This window comes from Apiospora kogelbergensis (genome assembly GCF_038363985.1).
Source record: "Apiospora kogelbergensis strain CBS 113332 chromosome Unknown utg000006l_segment0_segment0, whole genome shotgun sequence".
NCBI classification, from domain to species: domain Eukaryota; kingdom Fungi; phylum Ascomycota; class Sordariomycetes; order Amphisphaeriales; family Apiosporaceae; genus Apiospora; species Apiospora kogelbergensis.
In genome coordinates this window covers 3,224,638-3,242,115 of record NW_027117423.1, presented here as the reverse complement: position 1 = coordinate 3,242,115, position 17,478 = coordinate 3,224,638, and the positions used below count along the sequence as shown (strand labels likewise).

The window sequence follows — 17,478 nt, the reverse complement described above, 5'->3', positions numbered from 1 at the left end:
ACGTGATGGACGATCTCTGACCAGAAATCCCAATCAAAGGCTGACAACGCTTGGGACCCTCGTCTTTCCCAGCCGACGCGAGTTTAATTTGGCCTATGCCGGATTGAGCCGGCGACCCTGCACCTTGCATAGCTGGTCCGCTTGTTTGGGCATGGCGGCAGGGACAGGAAAAGGTGGACATGGCCATTCGTGAGCCAGCATGGCCATACCCCGAATATGTTTCATCAATTGACCCCCAAATTTATCATCTCGGCGCCTCTAGTCTCTGGCCCATGATCGGGTTGCTTACCACTCACTCACTACCCAAGTACCACCAACACCACGGCCCAGCCTGCTGCACTCGTTCTCTTCTCGCCCCCTGATTTTATGCTGGGCGCAGATAATAACCGCTATACCCCTTGTGTCGTCTGTGACTGCCATTCTTGCTGCCCGCGACAATCTTCCTACGACACAACTCACAAGCAGTCACTTGTTTGTGGTGTGCGTATTCAACGGGAGACTCGCTAAGCACGAAAGACCAGACACAGGCAACACGCGCAGCGCTGCCCATCCATCCACATTCGTTCGTTAATCCCTACCAACAGCAACAGGCCTGTCGGTTTTGGTAAGAGGAGCGACTGTACCTACTAAGTACTGTGCCGCGCAAGTCTAGGCCTGGTCCCTGTTTGCTAATGATCTGGGGATTTTGGGAAATTTAACAAACTCCCCCCGTTGCATGTCCTTCTGCAACTTCTTTACAATCTTTTTCTCCCCTGCCGTTGCGACGAAGACACAACTCACATGCCGACTCAAGGAAATCGCGGCAACTAGTTCAGCGTGGCCGCACAGAAAGCCCTCATGCAAAGGGGTGTTTAGACTCCTTCGAGGCCAGACCGACTACTCCTGCATTCCTTCCCGGCCGGCACCCTGGGATCTGGGGTTCACCTCGCTCTTTAGGATTCCCTTACGACGACCACCCAACGACAATTCGCATGAATTGACTTGCCTTGCATTTCGACGAACCCAATAAGAGAAAACTCGGCACTAGGCAACCCCAATTTGCCCGTTTCACTGCCTTACCACCTGATTCCCGCGGTTTCCGCGCGCCGCTCTCGAGATTTTGTCGTTGAACGAAACTCCTGTCTCTTCGTAGGCAGAGACATCTCCCGCCATCATGGCTAGTTCACCTCCGGGTTCACCAAGCATGATGTCGCGACCCGCCAGTGCCATGATCAGGCCCTCGCCGCGAAGCAATAGTCGCATGAGCCTGAATAGCAAGAGCAGAGCATCCGACGAGGATGGGGGAAAGACAGCAGTCAAAGTCGGTAAGTGAATCAACTGCCCTGTTTATCTCTATTCGCTTCAATGTCGCGCATTCTTGGTGCCAGCCCGAGGCCCGGAAATATAGCAGGGTACTATGACTTCCACTGTACCGTGGATATGGCTAACCTGTACACTGGTATGCAGTCATCCGAGTGCGACCGCCTCTACAACCTACCGACCCCGGTTTCGACTTAATTCCCCAACGTTTCCAGCGCTCCATGGTTCAGGCGACTTCATCGACGAGTCTATCGATCGATGCGCCACAGGGCAAGAAGCTTTTCGTATTCGATCGCGTCTTCCCCCCGATATCGACCAGGAAGGTGTTTGGGAGTACCTCAGCGAGAGTGTAAATGCCTTCCTACAAGGCTACAATGTATCGCTGTTGGCGTACGGTCAATCTGGCGCTGGAAAGTCCTTCACCATGGGTACTTCGGGCCCGGTAGAACAGCAGGATCTTGACAGGATGGGAGTCATTCCCCGCGCGGCAACTGAGCTGTTTGAGAAGCTCGAAGGCCCTTCCAAGAAGTCTAATCGCAATTCCATGTCCGGTCTTCGCACACCCCAGCGATACTCTATAGGGCAGAGTTCGCCAGCGGGGAACACGCCGACCGAGAAGAATTGGGAATTGAAAGCGACGTACGTCGAGATCTACAACGAACAGCTTCGCGACTTGCTTGTACCCGAGACAACGCCACAGCATGAAAGAGGCACGGTTACCATTCGCGAGGATACCAAGGGCAACATCATTCTCACCGGGCTCCGTCAGATGGACATCCACTCGATCGAGGACTTGATGAAGGCTTTGAACTTCGGCTCTGCCATCCGTCAAACTGATTCCACAGCTATCAACGCCAAGTCGTCTCGTTCGCACGCCGTCTTCAGTCTCAACCTAGTCCAGCGCAAACCCAAGTCGCAGGGCACGGAGGGAGCTAACAAGCGATTTTCGGTACCTATTGAAGCCATGACTGGGGCCGAAACTTGGGTGACGACGGACAGCAAGCTGCATTTCGTCGACTTGGCGGGTAGCGAACGTCTGAAAAACACCGGCGCGCAAGGCGAGCGGGCGAAAGAAGGAATTTCGATCAATGCCGGCCTGGCCGCGCTAGGCAAGGTCATCTCGCAGCTTTCTTCGCGATCCCACGGCGCACACGTATCGTACCGCGATTCCAGACTTACACGTCTGCTCCAAGACTCTCTTGGTGGCAATGCTATTACGTATATGATTGCATGTGTCACTCCGGCCGAATTTCATCTCAGCGAAACCTTAAATACGGTTCAATACGCCCAACGCGCCCGTGCTATCCAGAGCAAGCCTAGGATCCAAGCTACGGAGGAGGGTGATAAGCAGGCAATTATTGATCGGCTCAAGGCCGAGGTGGCCTTTTTACGTGAGCAGATCCGTAGTGCTGAGCGTGGCGGAAATGAGCGCCGCAATTTGGCGACCAGTGAGAGGTCCGAGCGACTCAACAACGAGCGCGAGGCGGAACTCCAAAATCAACTACTGGACGTTCAGGAGAACTACACTACTCTTAGCCAACGTCATGCTAAGCTGATAGCCGAGATGGCGAAGGCACGAGACAATGAGGAGGCTGAGAACCAGCAAATGGAGGAGAGCGCCGGAGACACCGCAACCGAACGTCTTAACCGGTCCAATTCCTTTGCTCAAGCAGTCGAGCAAGTGGTCCTCGAATACGAAAAAACGATCCAGTCACTCGAGCAGTCTCTTTCCAGCACGCGCACTACTTTGTCCAACAGCGAGACCAACCTTTTAGAGAAAGAAACTAAATGCGCCTATATTGAGACCATCAACACTCAGCTTCAGGCCCGTTTACAGAAGCTGATGGATCGCGAGGCCAACACGGAAAACTACCTCCATGATCTCGAAGCCAAGCTTGATGGACATACCTCGGGCGAGGAAAAGAACGCAACCATTATCCTCGAATTACGGAAAGAAATCGCACGTGTCCGGGAGAACGAGGCTGCTGCCGAAGACTACATTTCGACCCTGGAGGAACGACTTGCTGAGGCCGACCAAGACACCGAGTTGATGCAGCGTGAGATTGACCGCCTCGAACAAGTGATTGAGCGGCAGCGGAGTCTCGGCAAGCTTGACAACTTGCTCAATGAGCTTGACAATATCCAACCCGACGGAAAGCAGCCCGACGGTCAGTCCGAATCAAACACAAATGGGTATAGCCACCGCCGCATCGCCGACCGAGCGGCCAGGAGCCACTCGAACCGCCCACCTACTGTCCAAGGCCGACGCTCTACTCTGGCGGAGGTTGGCGAGGAGGAAACCGAAGAAGACCCACGCAAGCCTGCTACCCAAAACGAGGCAGTATCGGAAGATGACGAGGTTAACGGTGAGAGGGCCGATGAGCACACTTCCGAGCTACCACCTCCCAGCCCTGCTCAAAGCAAGTTCGTTGCCGATAAACTGGAAAATGTCACCGAAGAGCTTGTTCACCTCCGTGTAGAACACGAGAGCACTCTGCAAGAGTTCGATGCTCTCCATAGCAAATATGAGGAGGCACTCAGGACATTATCAGAGCTTCAGGATGCTGTGGACGAGGCTAAACATCCCAGCCGACAACGCGACTCTGTCATCTCCGTCACATCACCGGAAGATACTCGCCCGCCTTCTTTTTTATCCGACGCGCAGTCCAGCGACGTCAAGGATGGGACCCGATTATCATCGCGCTCGCTTTCCTCGGAGCTATCCTCAGCTATGGACTCCCCGGCTACTGTCGATTCTACTGAACTTCCGGATTCGGTAACCCCCAAGGCTTCTGAGTCGAGGGAGACCCTGATTGCCGAGTCACCAAACAACGACGAAGCCTTGGCTTTGGAATTGGAAAAGCTCAAGTCGCTGGCTCTTGAGAAAGAATCTGCAGAGAAGAAGCTTGCAGAGAAGTACGCTCAGCTTGAGGAGCAGCACCAGGAAACCTTGGATATGGTCGAAGAGCTGAAGACGGAAGTCATGAAGGCCAAGCACGCTGAGCCTACATCCCCCGAAGTGCCACCCCGGTCATTCGCCGCAAGTCTAGTCAAAATGTTATGATCATTGACCGGGCCCATCGGTCCTTCGCCTCGTTGCGAAACATCGCCGCAGATAACTTTGAGGAACAGCCGGATGTCATGCAGAACTTCGAGCTTAACCTCAATGCCGCCATGCATGAGTTGCATGCCAGGTCTGAGCGCATCCAGGAACTCGAGGCAGATGTGAACAATACCAGAAAGGAGATGGAGACGAAGATGACAATTATCAATGGCTTAACGCGCGAGCGGTCGAGTTTGAAGTCTAGTCCCATGGACATGTCTATGATTGCGACATTGAAGAATCAGCTGGAACAGAATGAGGCCCAACTCCGGCAGATGCAAGAGATGCATGCCGCGCGCGAATCCGAACTCATGAAGGAGCTTGACTCTCTGCGAGCCTCTATGCAAGATGCCTCTACTGCTCGGTCAGCTTCTGCGGAAGCCCCTGCCGCTAATGACGAGCTGATTTCTGCCCACGAGAAGAAGATTGAGGAGTTGCAATCAGAACTTGCAGGCTGGGAAGGCAAGCACCAGGCCACTCTCGATAATATGCAGGCCACCGAGCGAACCATGCAACAGACCATCAAGGAGCTTGAGTCACGAGTCGCCGAGGTTAACGCGAACTACAGCCAAGTCCGCGAGAACTCGCAGGACGAGAGTGAAACAATGGAGGCAGACGTGAAGCATCAAGACCTGATCACGGCCCTGAACAAGGAGATCGGCGATTACAAGGCCATCATCGACAGCAACGCGGCCAAGGTGTCTGAGCTAGAAAGTGCCCACTCTAGCGCAAAGAGTCAGCTCGAGGAGGCCACGCGTGCTCGAGACTTGGCCGCCGCAGAGTCAACTAAACACAAGGAGCTTCTCGGAAAGCTGGAGGCACAGATTGCCCAGCATGAAGAAACGATCAGGAGCAACCAAGAGAGTTTCGACGAGCTTGAAGCTGAGCATGCAAAGGACATTGATGAGCTCCAGGCCGAGTCCAAGCAGGAGTACGAGTCGCAGCTTTCCATTCTCATGACGGAGCATGCCGATAACATCCGCATCCTGGAGAGCGATCTATCTGAAGCTCGTGATGAGTTGATGAAGGTAGCCACAGAGGTTGCGTACGCCATGGGTCTTGAGGTTAGCGTCGAGAAGATCTCAGACCGTGTTCAGTCCCTCATTGCCGATCAGAAGACACTTGGTACCGAGAAGCGGAAGAAGGTCGAACTTGAAGGCCATGTTACTGAGCTTGCTTCTATCAACAACACCATTATGCGCGATTTGGAAACAGTCAAGTCGGCATTGAACGAGTTGCTGCAGGTAGATGGTGAAAAGGTAAAGAGCCCGTACTCGTCCGTCTCCGAGCAAATAGTTGCCTTGAGAAAGCGGATGGCGGATCTCGAGGTCAAGAACAAGAAGCACTCTCGCCTGGTAGAGGAGCTTGAGGATCAGTTACAGACAAACTTCGACCAAGCCCAGATTACAAACAACCGTTTGTCCACTCTGCAGACTGAACGTGCATCTCAACTTGAGGAAGCCACCACTGCAAGGATCAAGGCTCAGGGTGAGCTGGAGGCAATTAGGGAAGAATACGCTGCTCTCCAGGTAAGCTCTCAATACATGGACATCCTCTTGGAACCCAAATCGCTGACTTTATCACAGGCTAAATTCGACGAGGTCGGCTCGCAACAACAGCAGCAGCAGCAGGTCCGCAAGACAGCCTCGCATACATCCTTACCATCGCCTCCTCCGGCGATTCCTCTGCCTCCTCTGCCTGGCATTGGCGGGGCGACGTCGCCTACTTCGAACGGAGCACCGGGCGGTGGACGACCTCAGAGTAACGATATGGCCAACCTACAGATCCGTGAAGACCAAGAGGCCCGCATTCGCTCCATTGAGCGTCACCTCAATGCTGAGAAGCAATTGACGTCGACCTTGGAAGAGGCCCTGACGGACCTCGAGAAGCAGTCCAACAAGGTCAAGACCGACTGTGAGGCTTGGCGCAAACGCGCCGTGGAACTTGAGAACGAAGTCAAGCAACTCAAGGAGAAGCCACAGCAGGACAGCCGCTGGCGAGACAGCCTTCACCAGGTCGAAGAGGAACGCAAGAAGCGCCAAGATGCCGAGAGAGCTCGCGCCCACCTGGAAGAGCGGATGAACGCCATCAACAACAAGAAAAAGAAGAAGGGCAGCCTCAACTGCTTCTAGGCGTGGCCGATTTTGGCCGTTCTCTTGGTCTGCTCGGCGTTTTTGGCTGTATACCTCGTGTACTTTGATGGATATCACGTCACAGTCCGGTCTCAATTTGAGCTGGCGCCGCCGCCTTGGACGACCAAGCACCATCATACTCGATGGGCGAGGGTAGCTTGATTTGCGCTTCTTCGCCATCTGCAGCCATGATCACATGTACTATCTTGTACCCTAACTATACGGCATTCGAGGCGCCCGGTCCTCGATTTGGGCTACCTATTCGGGCACTTACGCTTCTTGCCCTCCTCTTACGATCTTCATTTCACATTCGACCATGACCCAAACCACACACCTTCAGTAGTCAATCCTAACTGGCTGGCCTACTACCTGCGACGACTTTGGACGGGAAACGAAAATATACTACCACGCGAGCATTGAGACGTGTCTACGGATGGAATGGACCCCAGATCATTCACGACACCCACGACAGCGTTTCTTGCCCGCCCATTAAACTTTAATCTCTCCTTGCTTCTGTCATCACGGCCAGCGTTCCCCTTCTTTATAAAGGGGGAGGTTGGCGGATAGAGAAACAGAAGAGGGAACCACATATGAGAGAAAGAATGCTGTTTGAGAGGCCCGAGCCGAATCGTCCATTCTGAGATACCACTTTTGCACCCATTTCTGATTTTTTTGTCCTTTTCTACTTGTTTTTCTAATGCTGTTGCTTCATATTATTCTACTTTGTCCTCTCTTCACTACAAGGTGGCAGCGTGTTCTCTGCTTCTTCGGCGCGCGTTTTTTTGATAAATGTTTTCACTACTGCTACTGCTGCTACTACCCCCTTTGATGTTTCTCTTCCCTTTTTTTGTCCTCGAGCGGGAGGTGAATGGCTGGTAGGAGACGGGCGGTGGTGGGATGTTGAGCTGGACGAGAGCGCTGGATATGTGGAAAGAAGACAGAGAAAGAGAAGACAGAGGACGAAAGAGTTAGAGAGAGAGATTGTGTATTATGATGTCCCATTCCAAAAATGTAACACATGAAGAAGCAGGTGTTATGTTTATATTGGGGCTCGGTGAACACGGGAGGCACACGAAATCAACCAGCCTGTCAGTTGCTATATAGTTGTCGGAAATGTAGAGGTCTCTTTCCCGCCTGCTGTATACTATGTTCCTTGTATTATTGACTATGTGATACCGAGTTGCCGAGTCCTAGGAGTAGACCGTAACAATCAATACGCGACAACAAACAGAATAGGGGTGGGCGTCCTGATGGTGTCAAGCAGATGAGACAAGTACATGGACGATTTAACTAAATATCGAGTAACGTGTACGTATACGGTTGGGTTTTTCATAGTTATTTCAATTGATATCAAATGAGCGGATATGTAATTCACAAGACGTTTGTCGTGTTTGCTAGAAGATGGCCTTCCTCCTTTCTCACTCAACGAACATCCTTTGGCAATTTGTTCCACACCTCCGGTTCACAAAAGCAGGAGAAAAACGCTCGCCACCCTCGCAAGAAGAGGCAACAAAGGCTACAAGGCGGCCGCGATAGTCTCAACTCGTCCTTAAGCAGCGTCATTCTGCTTCTTGCGCTCGTCGAAGACGGCCAGGACCTCCTCGGCGGCCTTGACGCCGGACAGGGCCATGGCGCCGAAGGTGGGGCCCATGCGGTTGGCGCCGTCGACCTCGCTGAGCTCCATGCCGCCGCAGACGAGCCCGGGGGTGATCTCGCGCGTGCCCTTGACGATGGCGTCCTCGGCCGTGTTCATGTCGAGGCCGCGCATGCCGCCCAGCTTGTCGAGCGCGCCCATGCCGACGAGGCGCTTGGCGCTGAAGGCGCCGAAGGGCCCGTCGTGGCCCGTCGTGCTGACCACGACGGGGCAGTTGATGGTGCTCGGGTCCATGCAGGACTGGTCGTCGTGGTGCATGGCCACCAGCGTCCAGTTGGTGACGACGCCGGCGACGCGGACACCGCCGGGAGCCGAGTCGTCGCGGCGCGTGATCAGGTCCTCGACCGTCGTCGCGTTGAACAGCTTCACGTTGGGGAAGCTCAGGACCTTGGAGAGCAGCGTCGACGTGAAGAGGGCCGCATGCTTGACCACGACGTAGGCGCCCTCGTCGTCGAAGGGGATGCCGAGCTCCGACAGGAACTTGTCGGCGGGCTTGCGCATCACCATGGCGCTGAAGAGCTGGCCGCCGAGCCATGCGCCGCCGCCTAACATCATATGCGTTAGCTACTGTAACAGCAAGAATTTTTCTTTCTGACACGAGTATACTCACCAGGTGAAACGCTAGCCTCGATGATGGCAATCTTCAGGTCGGGGCGGGCCTTGGCCAGAGTGTACGCGGTGCTCAGGCCGCAGGACCCGGCGCCGACGATGACGACGTCGGACTCGGCGTACGTGTCCAGGTCGTTGAAGTAGCGGCGGGCCATGGTGCGCGCGACCTGCGACTCGCGGATGGGCTCGAAGGTGAAGTCCTTCCACTTGCCATCGGCGACGTCGACGGCAGTCTTGGCCTTGACATTGCCGGCGGGGACACCTCCCTTGTGGGGAAGGGTCGCGGGCTCAACGCAGTCAAGAGTCACAGCAGGGGCCATTGTTACGGTGGTAGTGGTAGTAATGGTTTACTAAACAGAAGGGTTAGTACCGTTGCTCAGTGTATAGGGGGATTGGACAATGAGAGCATGATCCTTTCGCTGGTATTATCCAGATCAAGTTGTACGCCGTATAATCTCAGAACGAGCTCTGTTTTTCTTTCTCCTCTCCATCTTTCGATGGAGAAGAAGAAGAAAGAGCCCCCCTTCATCTCATCAGTCCTGGCCCCTATCTCCAAACTGCACCGAAGTTGCAAGCTTGGTTGGATGAGGGGAGAATTGATGGTCCGACATGGGAGGCACAGAGACACGAACACCGGCTCAGCTCGCCTCAAGCCATTACCTGATAGTGATGATTTATGAGGGGTGGTTTCTTCATGATCATGACTTTGCTTGTCATTTTGTAGTCAACCATTGTGACTTCTGGATAAACCCGTTTGAAGAGGCCATGGCTTCCATCGTCGCCATCATGACGACCCGTACCGGTTGTACAAGTCTGCCATTGTATTAGTGGGTGTTCTGGGGACAAAAGGGAGAAGCAGGTATCCGTGATGGTGAGTCACGGCGCGTACTACTTGTGTGTTCGTTCTGAGTCTTGGATATGAATTTGGTTGCAGAGCTGCCAACGGAACAGAAGATGATGGAGTTTTGAGAGAGAGAGGGAGAGAAAACAGAAAAAGGGATATCGTAGTGAGTTATATTTATATATAGGAAGAAATGACTTCAGAGACGGGAAGAGGGGACAATAAGGAAGGAGGGGTCAGAGTATGTTACTCACGCCATGTGCTATTACAACATTGTACATCGTGTCGTCACGGCCTGCATCGCTCCGACGTTGATATCAGTCAGAGTTCCCAACGACTGGTCGAGTTTGATAACACTGTGGGTTCCCATTGGAAACCGCGTTCGCAATGTGTGCGAGCTGGTTGGACGGGCAAGAAATAGACGAAATAGACGAACTCTATCCATCACGAACTAATGCTCATTGAGTATGCAGTCAGTCCTGCGCCAAGCCCACCATTTTCAATCCCGCACTAAAAACATGGACGACAACCGCCCGAGACTAAGCGAGTACTTCGTCCAACCTGTAACTGTTCCGTACCTGAATCACCAAATCTCCTTCTCAGAGATACCCCGACAGTACCACGGAGAGTGCCGTTCGTCGTCGTCGAACCCGGGACAATCTTCTCGAAACCTGGGTCCACTACCCACGTCTTCCGCAACGTAAACAGACCGAGATCAGCCTCACCAAGACCCTATTCAAGCGCATATCGCGCAAGCTTGCGTGCCTTATTCCAGCATCGTCTCACGGATCCGCAGTCGTCAGCAGCAAGTATGACACGTTCGGACGAGGCGGCCGCTTTCTTCCTGGCCGTGTATAACGCCGTGCGAGAGATCCCGCCGGGCAAGGTCACGACCTACGGGCACATCGCCAAGCTAGTAGGGACTCCCCAGCGGCCCCGCCAGGTAGGCGTCTGCTTGAAGCACCTCCCGCACGACGCGGAAGCGCGGCACAATCATGATAATGTGCCATGGCAAAGAGTCATCAACTCCAAAGGCATCATCTCCCCCAGGTACGTCATCCCTATCATACGATGGGAGAGCAGTGCACCAGAACCCGAACTCATAGGTACCCAGATCACAGCCCTCCGGTGCTCGGAACCAGGCGGCGGCTCTCGAGGCCGAGGGAGTCGAGGTCTCCACCGGTTCGCTAGGCGAGCTGTCGGTGGACTTCAGCCTATACGGATGGTTTCCACGCTCATTGCCGTCCGAAGCCGATGAACTCGACGATGACGACGACAGTGAAGACGTCGAAGACGAGAGATAAACAAATCGTAAGGCTCGGTTGTCGCCCAATGAATAGCGGTTTAAATTATCAAATCACTTAGTGTCATATTCAATATTTGTGTCTCAATAATTCTCATATCTTTCATATTTTTAATTTAATTATATTATTTAGTAGATTGATCCTGGACCATGCACCTTTAGGAATAGAGCAAGAAAAGCTGCTATCAAGTGTCCCTGTGCCACAAGCTGATATCTCATCAAAGTGGTTTGGATATAGAACCTAAGACTGATTTCTCGTAAGCGCAAGCTTCAAAGTGGTTGAGCAGAGAAAAAATGGTAGGAGGGTAGGGATGTCAGATAGCGGTTGGACGAAATCGTTTCCACATTAAAATTCGGAACAGGTCTGTGAATTACGCTTTTTCATCATAAAAGGGGAATGGGCAAGAAGTGTTGTTTAAGTGTAGAACTTACCATCATGATTGCGAAGTCGATTGGGCCGTCAAACCGAGATGTTTTTGGCCCGTTGTTGTGTTGTGGTTGGTAGCCGCCAGACCTACCTGGATTTGAAGCTGCAATTCATCTGCGTCAAAGGCCCATCAAGATGGTACCATCGTCGCGCAGCGATCTGTCTACACAGTTGCCTGTTGGAGAGGTACTGGTAACAAGATCTGGTTCACCTGTGCGTGAAGGTGAGGAAGGATGAAAGCCTTGGAAGAATTAGTGGAAGGTAAGAATTATATAGCATCCAAGTGGACAGTAGGAGGATTTTTTCCATAGTGGGGACCTTTGAATAACCGGCCTAACGATTGACCGAAATGGAATGGCGCACCTGCGCGGGTTGACCCCACCAAACGTCGTTTCCTATGTACGTTATCGAGGGTAGACATCGATTACAAGTTGTTGCCCACCCAGGACTTGCTCGCATATGTGCTTGAGATACCTTAGCCTATCACATGGGATCTCACGATACCACGGTTCCTCTTCGTCCTTGTGGCTGGGATACAGCAGTATTCGTAGTAGGTGACTGCCATGCATTATGGGCGATGCTCAGATTGTTCGTCGTTCATAACAAACATGGTCAGTCCCTTTCCGCTTCTGCCTCAGCTTTGCGCTTCTTTGCTGTGGGTTTGAAAAACGCGTCCATACTGCGCTGTCGAGGATCAAACTGTGCGCTGCCTACACCGCCCCGGGTTTTCTTCAGACCTTTGAGATGGTCTACATTATTGATAGAACCCACCAAGAATGAGAATTTTCGAGGAGGGGGAGGAAGACTTTCAGGGGCATTTCGAGGATTGCTAGGTTGGGAGAGCGTCAAATCCTCATTTTGCGTATCCCGTCCTCCATGGCTTTTGTGAGCTTTAATCTTTGCCAGCAGTACACCAGTGTTACTCCAAGTAGCGTGGGTTTCGGTTAAGGTGGCAGGAGCAGGGAATTTGGTATGCAAGGCCCTGAACAGGTAGTTCAATATTATGCCGTGGGCCACAACCAGTATCGTATCGTCGTTAGACGCATGGCACATGAATAGGGGATGCAGATGAACATCTATGAAGCGGTTCACCCGGGCCATCATGGCAGCGGGCGCTTCCACGTCTGACTCGGCGGCTTCATGGGCGGCGGCTGTGGACTTCGTGCCGAACTTCTTGCCCTCGGAGGAGCCGAAATCCTTCTCACGAAGTTCCGGGAGCTGCACGACATCGGCAACGTAGGGCGCTCCGGCGCTTGCGCTGGTGCTGCCAGCCTGCGCATCGGCGACGGCTTCTGCTGTTTTGTAGGCGCGCTGGAGATTTGAGGTGAATATGTGCGTAATGCGCCGAAATTTCTTCGAGGCGGGCGAAAAAACCAGATGGTCTGCTAATCGCTTTGCCTGGAGAACCCCATGATTGGTCAAGGGAGCGTCGCGTGAGCCAGCGCTGTAAAGCCAGGGAACATTAGACCAGATGAACCGTGGGCATGTCTGTTGCTCATAATGTGATGTAGTGCGACTCACTAAAGATTTGCTACGTTATCTGTCGATTCGCCATGGCGAACGAGCAGTAAGAACATGTTCAATACAATATTTTGCCCGGAACTCCTGATGAAGTCATTAAATATCGGCGTTAGTGAAGATGGACTGGATTGGATTGGGTAAGGGGTGAGTGAGGTGGCTCCCTTTCACGTGACACCACTACACCACCATACGCCACGCCAACCAAAATATGGCAGTGGGAACTAATTGAAAGGACTTCGAACAAGTTATTCCAAACTCGGGATTGCCCGTCAATTGCCCATTCTTCTCACCCGGCATATTTGGTCGCAAATTATCAACTCTGACCAATCATTTGCTCATCGAAATCACAGACCACATACCTATCTATTGAACCCTCTTATGGTACGTCCACGTTTCGCGCCGTCGCTCGGCGGCTTTCTCGTTGTGCGTTGTCGTTTAGGAGGGTCGCTATGTAAGTGAAAGTCATGGTATCCAAATCTGCAAGCCAAAGTCTAGTATGTGCGGGTTCCCTTCAGAGTAAGGAGAAGACTTTCTTATTGTCAGCTCCTCCTGGCAGTCGTTACTCTGGCCCGCTCTTCCGGGCATGTGCCCGAATTTCCATACCGCTTTGGGCTTTGGGCTTTGGGCGCCGAGAATCTGAGATTACAAGTGAACCTTCTGGTTGAAGCGTCAATCAGAGGGTTCGTGTCTCGAATGTGCAACCAGGGGTCCCCGTTCTACAAAAGCCCTCCAAATGCGCGCCTTGCATTTCGAATTCCCAGAAACAGGGACGTAGACAATATGACCTCGTAGCACCTCTTGGGAATCTTGGATGGCGAGTAAGCCCATGGTGCTTCTGTCTTTCAGGGTCGCCTGCTTATTAACATCGGCCCTGCAGCGACACGAAGGATGAGCGCTTGCGCCCAAAACGAGGATGACTGACCAATGCACGTTGCAGCAGACGGGATCTCCCCGGAAACTCAGTGGAGGTGGCCAACTATTTGATCCACTGACGGTCTGGGGAAGCGGGGTTAGCGCTACCCTTAAGATGCCTAATTTGGACCAGGCAGCACGTGAGTGTCTCGTACGAAACAACGATGTCGACTTCCACGACTATAAATCGCATTTTCGAACTGACATCTCGATGGTTTTGCATACGGAGCTCATTTCTGTGCAGATTCATTTGTTAATCCGCAGAGCCTCAGGGGGCTGTTGTCCAGTGACAGCGAGGACATCGATCAGGCCAGTTCAGTTGGAGTGCGTGCGTCGCTGAGTCGTACGTACTACTAGATGTTGTGTGTGTTGCATTGATCCTTGTCGCTGCATTTCCGAGTCGAATCAGACCATGTATATGCCTTGTCGCATTCATGCCGCCCGAGTGCCCCCCTGCCTACCAAATCTCACCCTGCTGGTACTCTGCACCTACATGACCAGACGCCAGTGGGATGTAATAAGCAATCATCCCGGCCCATCGAACGAGAGTTTCCCTCCTGATGGATGGTGGCTCATTTATTGTTCAGGCAAACATAGGCTGAGCATCCTTGACTACTGCGTTGACCACCTCCCTCTGGTCTCTGGACACATGATTGGTATGCGAGGGAGGCATTGCGACGCTGTTGCCCATCCTTCATTGGCCCCTTACCCCGCATCTCATGGCATATTCAAAACAGAGTATAGACGGCATATAGAGTAGGGTAGGTAGGATGACATGTACAGAGAGAGGGAGGGAACATTGATGTCAGTGGAGGGCGGCAACAGTAGCTAAGGCGGTGGTTATGGTTTGGTAGGGGCGTCTGAGTCTGTGTCCATCCCCCTTTATTAATAACTGGCTGCCACCCCCAACCCATAGGCATCTTAATACATTGATCCTCTCGTCTCTTCAGTTAAACATATATGTGACACCAAACCAGTCTTCAACTACCACAGGCCATCAAGGTCAACCAACTAATTCCAGCTAAGATCACCTGACACCAAGAGAGTTCTCTAAGTCTAAAGCATAAGGAGGCCTGCCAACCCCATCGACTCCTGGAGAAAGACATCAGTGGCTTCATATTCCCCCTTCTGTCTCTTCTTCACAATTCAGTTATCATCACCAGCACTTACCTATCCTTATCATCAACATCATCAACAACAAACCGCCATCATGCCCGTCCGCATCCCCAACGCCAGACCCTCCGAAGTCGCCGCCTTCGGCTTCGCAGGTGTCGTGGGCTTCGCTCCCTTCTACATGATGCTCCCCGGCGCAGAGGAGCGTCTCGCGAGCCAGACGATCAAGTGGGCGCCCCGGTGGGAGCGCAACATCTCGTACTTCGCCTCGCCGGCCGCCAAGGTGGCCCAACGCGTCGAGCCCCGCGTCGGCAAGACGGTCCAGCGCATCGACAACCGCCTCCCCCTCGAGAAGGTCGCCAAGGGCGTCGACCGTCAGATCAAGTTCGGCATCACCAAGGCCAACAAGTACACGAGGACCACTGTTCCCGCTACTGCTCCCATCTCCCAACTATAGGAAAGGAAAGAAGAGGGAATTCCGTAACGGGAAGGCACTAAAGGGCAAACAAGCTACATGGAGAAGAGGAACGCTTGCGTTTTAAGCATCATCATCTCATCGTATCGTATCAAATTGGAGATCGAAAGCATCTAGATGGGTAGAGGAGGAAGAAGCATCAGTGTTCCAGGTTGTAGACCTAGAGTTGCATGGCATTCCTTTAGTCGGCGTCGGAGAGCAGTGACGATGAGTTCGCTCTCGATAACCCTAGTAGCATATCTCATAGCTTCCCAGCACATACTACAATACAGTAAAATCATTCAAAATCCATTCAAAATGTCTTGCATCCCTCCGTTGCTCGTATCAACCACCACCCAAGGCCCATGCACCTCAACCCCAATAATTACCCCGGTATGTTGATTGCACTCATCACCCCCAACTCACACATTGCTTGGACAGGAAATCCTTCGCTTGATTTGAAGGGCCATTTCGCAAGGGAGAAGATGCCACCGCTTTTACTCGAGTTCGACACGGAGGGTGTGTGAGAAGCTGCATCTGCTTTGCGGGTCCCCGCAAAATATAGGCCCAGCATCACGCCACCGATCAGAACACGCCACGATTGACATCAATGCCAAGTGTAGATGGATGGCGCCAGATCTGGAGATTTGATATGCAACGGCCCATTATCTACCCGTATATTTCTATATCTACTTCACTTTCTTTGTCTCTTAGACCCTGACTCTGAAAACTTGCACCAATCAGCTTCTCGTGCTGGTATTCTTGCCCCTGCCCATCACCCGTCCAACTACATACATCTACCGTAAATGCGGCGAGGACCGCTCATGTTGATTGGATGTCCTCACCTACCGTAACGCTCATTGGCACCTAAAAAGGTGATCCCGTTGGTTTCGGTAGTTGACGTTGCTGCTCTTGTGGGCACTGGCTGATGATTCCGGGTTTTGTCGGATGTGGGATGAAACATACACAACTGTTGCTGTCCTCGTGGGTCTCATATACTCCGCAAACAAAGCAAGGCCTTGGTATAGAACACTTTCTTCTCCAGTATTCACTCACTTAATCACGTATGTGTCAATGCTGTGTGCCAAAACAGATTATGGCCCTCCCGTTCTTGATGTTCCGAACCCTACAGCTGCAGACGCACTAAATTTGTGTCTGTGGTCTTTGGGTTATATCTTAGACATGGCACTGGGTACATTGCCTGCATAGATTGGGCAAATACTAGGCGTGCCCTCTGTCTTTTTAAGCGGCGAAGATACCAGTGAGTGTCGTCACTTATATTGCTGAAAATAAAGCTGCCACAACACAAAATGGCTAGCTTTCCCTTCAAGCCCTGGTCTTATACGTGCTCTGAAAACCTCATGCAGTTCTACCACAGAAACGCAAGCTCAGGATATCGGGGTCCGGCCGGTTCTACACCCACGAAAGGTGTTGATCCCAGGTGCCGACTTACTATTCATAAAATGGGTAGCAGCTGTCACAGTATGACGCTCCAAGAGCCCCCGTTGCCGGTCAATATATAACTGGATATCAATGGAAGAAGTAATCAGGCTTATTTGGCCGGCCATTATCAAAGTCGGCAGACAGTCGTCTTGAGGAAAGGAAGTCGCCCCATAACAGGCTACCCAAGGGGGCGGTATATCATGGACTCGGCCCGGCAGTGGCTGCTGGGTCGGCGGACCCGTCTGTCAGGTACGATAAGGTTGTTGCCACTTTCCTGTGTCCGGGTTATCGAGGTCCAGCTTGCTCCATACCAAGCACCACTGCATCAGGACGGATGTTGCCTGGCTTCAATTCGAGGTTGATGATGGGGGATTCCACGTCTCAGCTCACACCCACTAAATTGGAGCGACGCCAGTTCAAACGCACCCTTCCCCGACGTTCACATACGGCGTGGTCAAATCCCGTGGGGAAACCGAGCCAAGGGACGTATGGCTACGCATGTATTGTATGAGGAACATCGCCCCAGATGCCTACGTCAGAGATGACTGTCCCGTATATCGGACGCGTGGCAGCTTCGCCGTTTGTCTCAAGCACCGCTATATCGCTCTCGGCAACAATGACCATATCCCTATAGGATTCCACCGTCATCTGGCGTATGCTGCAGTTG

General features: G+C 52.6%; 5 protein-coding genes across 5 annotated transcripts; 3 read left to right on the top strand and 2 right to left on the bottom strand.

Annotated features, from left to right (window-relative positions):
* Positions 1–1,153: 1,153 nt before the first annotated feature.
* On the top strand, positions 1,154–6,534 carry PG998_009876 (kinesin motor domain-containing protein; the record flags this gene model as incomplete). Its single annotated transcript, XM_066876692.1, has 4 exons — positions 1,154–1,304; positions 1,515–4,329; positions 4,350–5,931; positions 5,989–6,534. 4 exons carry the CDS (start codon positions 1,154–1,156, stop codon positions 6,532–6,534), a joined length of 5,094 nt encoding a protein of 1,697 aa, XP_066728848.1.
* A 1,549-nt stretch (positions 6,535–8,083) lies between these two features.
* Positions 8,084–9,117, bottom strand: PG998_009875 (Thiazole biosynthetic enzyme; the record flags this gene model as incomplete). The annotated part of the gene is made up of 2 exons (XM_066876691.1): positions 8,084–8,733; positions 8,799–9,117. 2 exons carry the CDS (start codon positions 9,115–9,117, stop codon positions 8,084–8,086), a joined length of 969 nt encoding a protein of 322 aa, XP_066728847.1.
* A 1,332-nt stretch (positions 9,118–10,449) lies between these two features.
* Positions 10,450–10,942, top strand: PG998_009874 (uncharacterized protein; the record flags this gene model as incomplete). The annotated part of the gene is made up of 2 exons (XM_066876690.1): positions 10,450–10,688; positions 10,753–10,942. 2 exons carry the CDS (start codon positions 10,450–10,452, stop codon positions 10,940–10,942), a joined length of 429 nt encoding a protein of 142 aa, XP_066728846.1.
* Positions 10,943–11,980: 1,038 nt separating this feature from the next.
* PG998_009873 (uncharacterized protein) lies at positions 11,981–12,945 on the bottom strand (the record flags this gene model as incomplete). Its single annotated transcript, XM_066876689.1, has 2 exons — positions 11,981–12,812; positions 12,890–12,945. The coding sequence occupies 2 exons, from the start codon at positions 12,943–12,945 to the stop codon at positions 11,981–11,983; spliced, it is 888 nt and encodes a 295-aa protein (XP_066728845.1).
* Positions 12,946–15,011: 2,066 nt separating this feature from the next.
* Positions 15,012–15,371, top strand: PG998_009872 (uncharacterized protein; the record flags this gene model as incomplete). The annotated part of the gene is made up of 1 exon (XM_066876688.1): positions 15,012–15,371. The coding sequence occupies one exon, from the start codon at positions 15,012–15,014 to the stop codon at positions 15,369–15,371; it is 360 nt and encodes a 119-aa protein (XP_066728844.1).
* Positions 15,372–17,478: the final 2,107 nt, after the last annotated feature.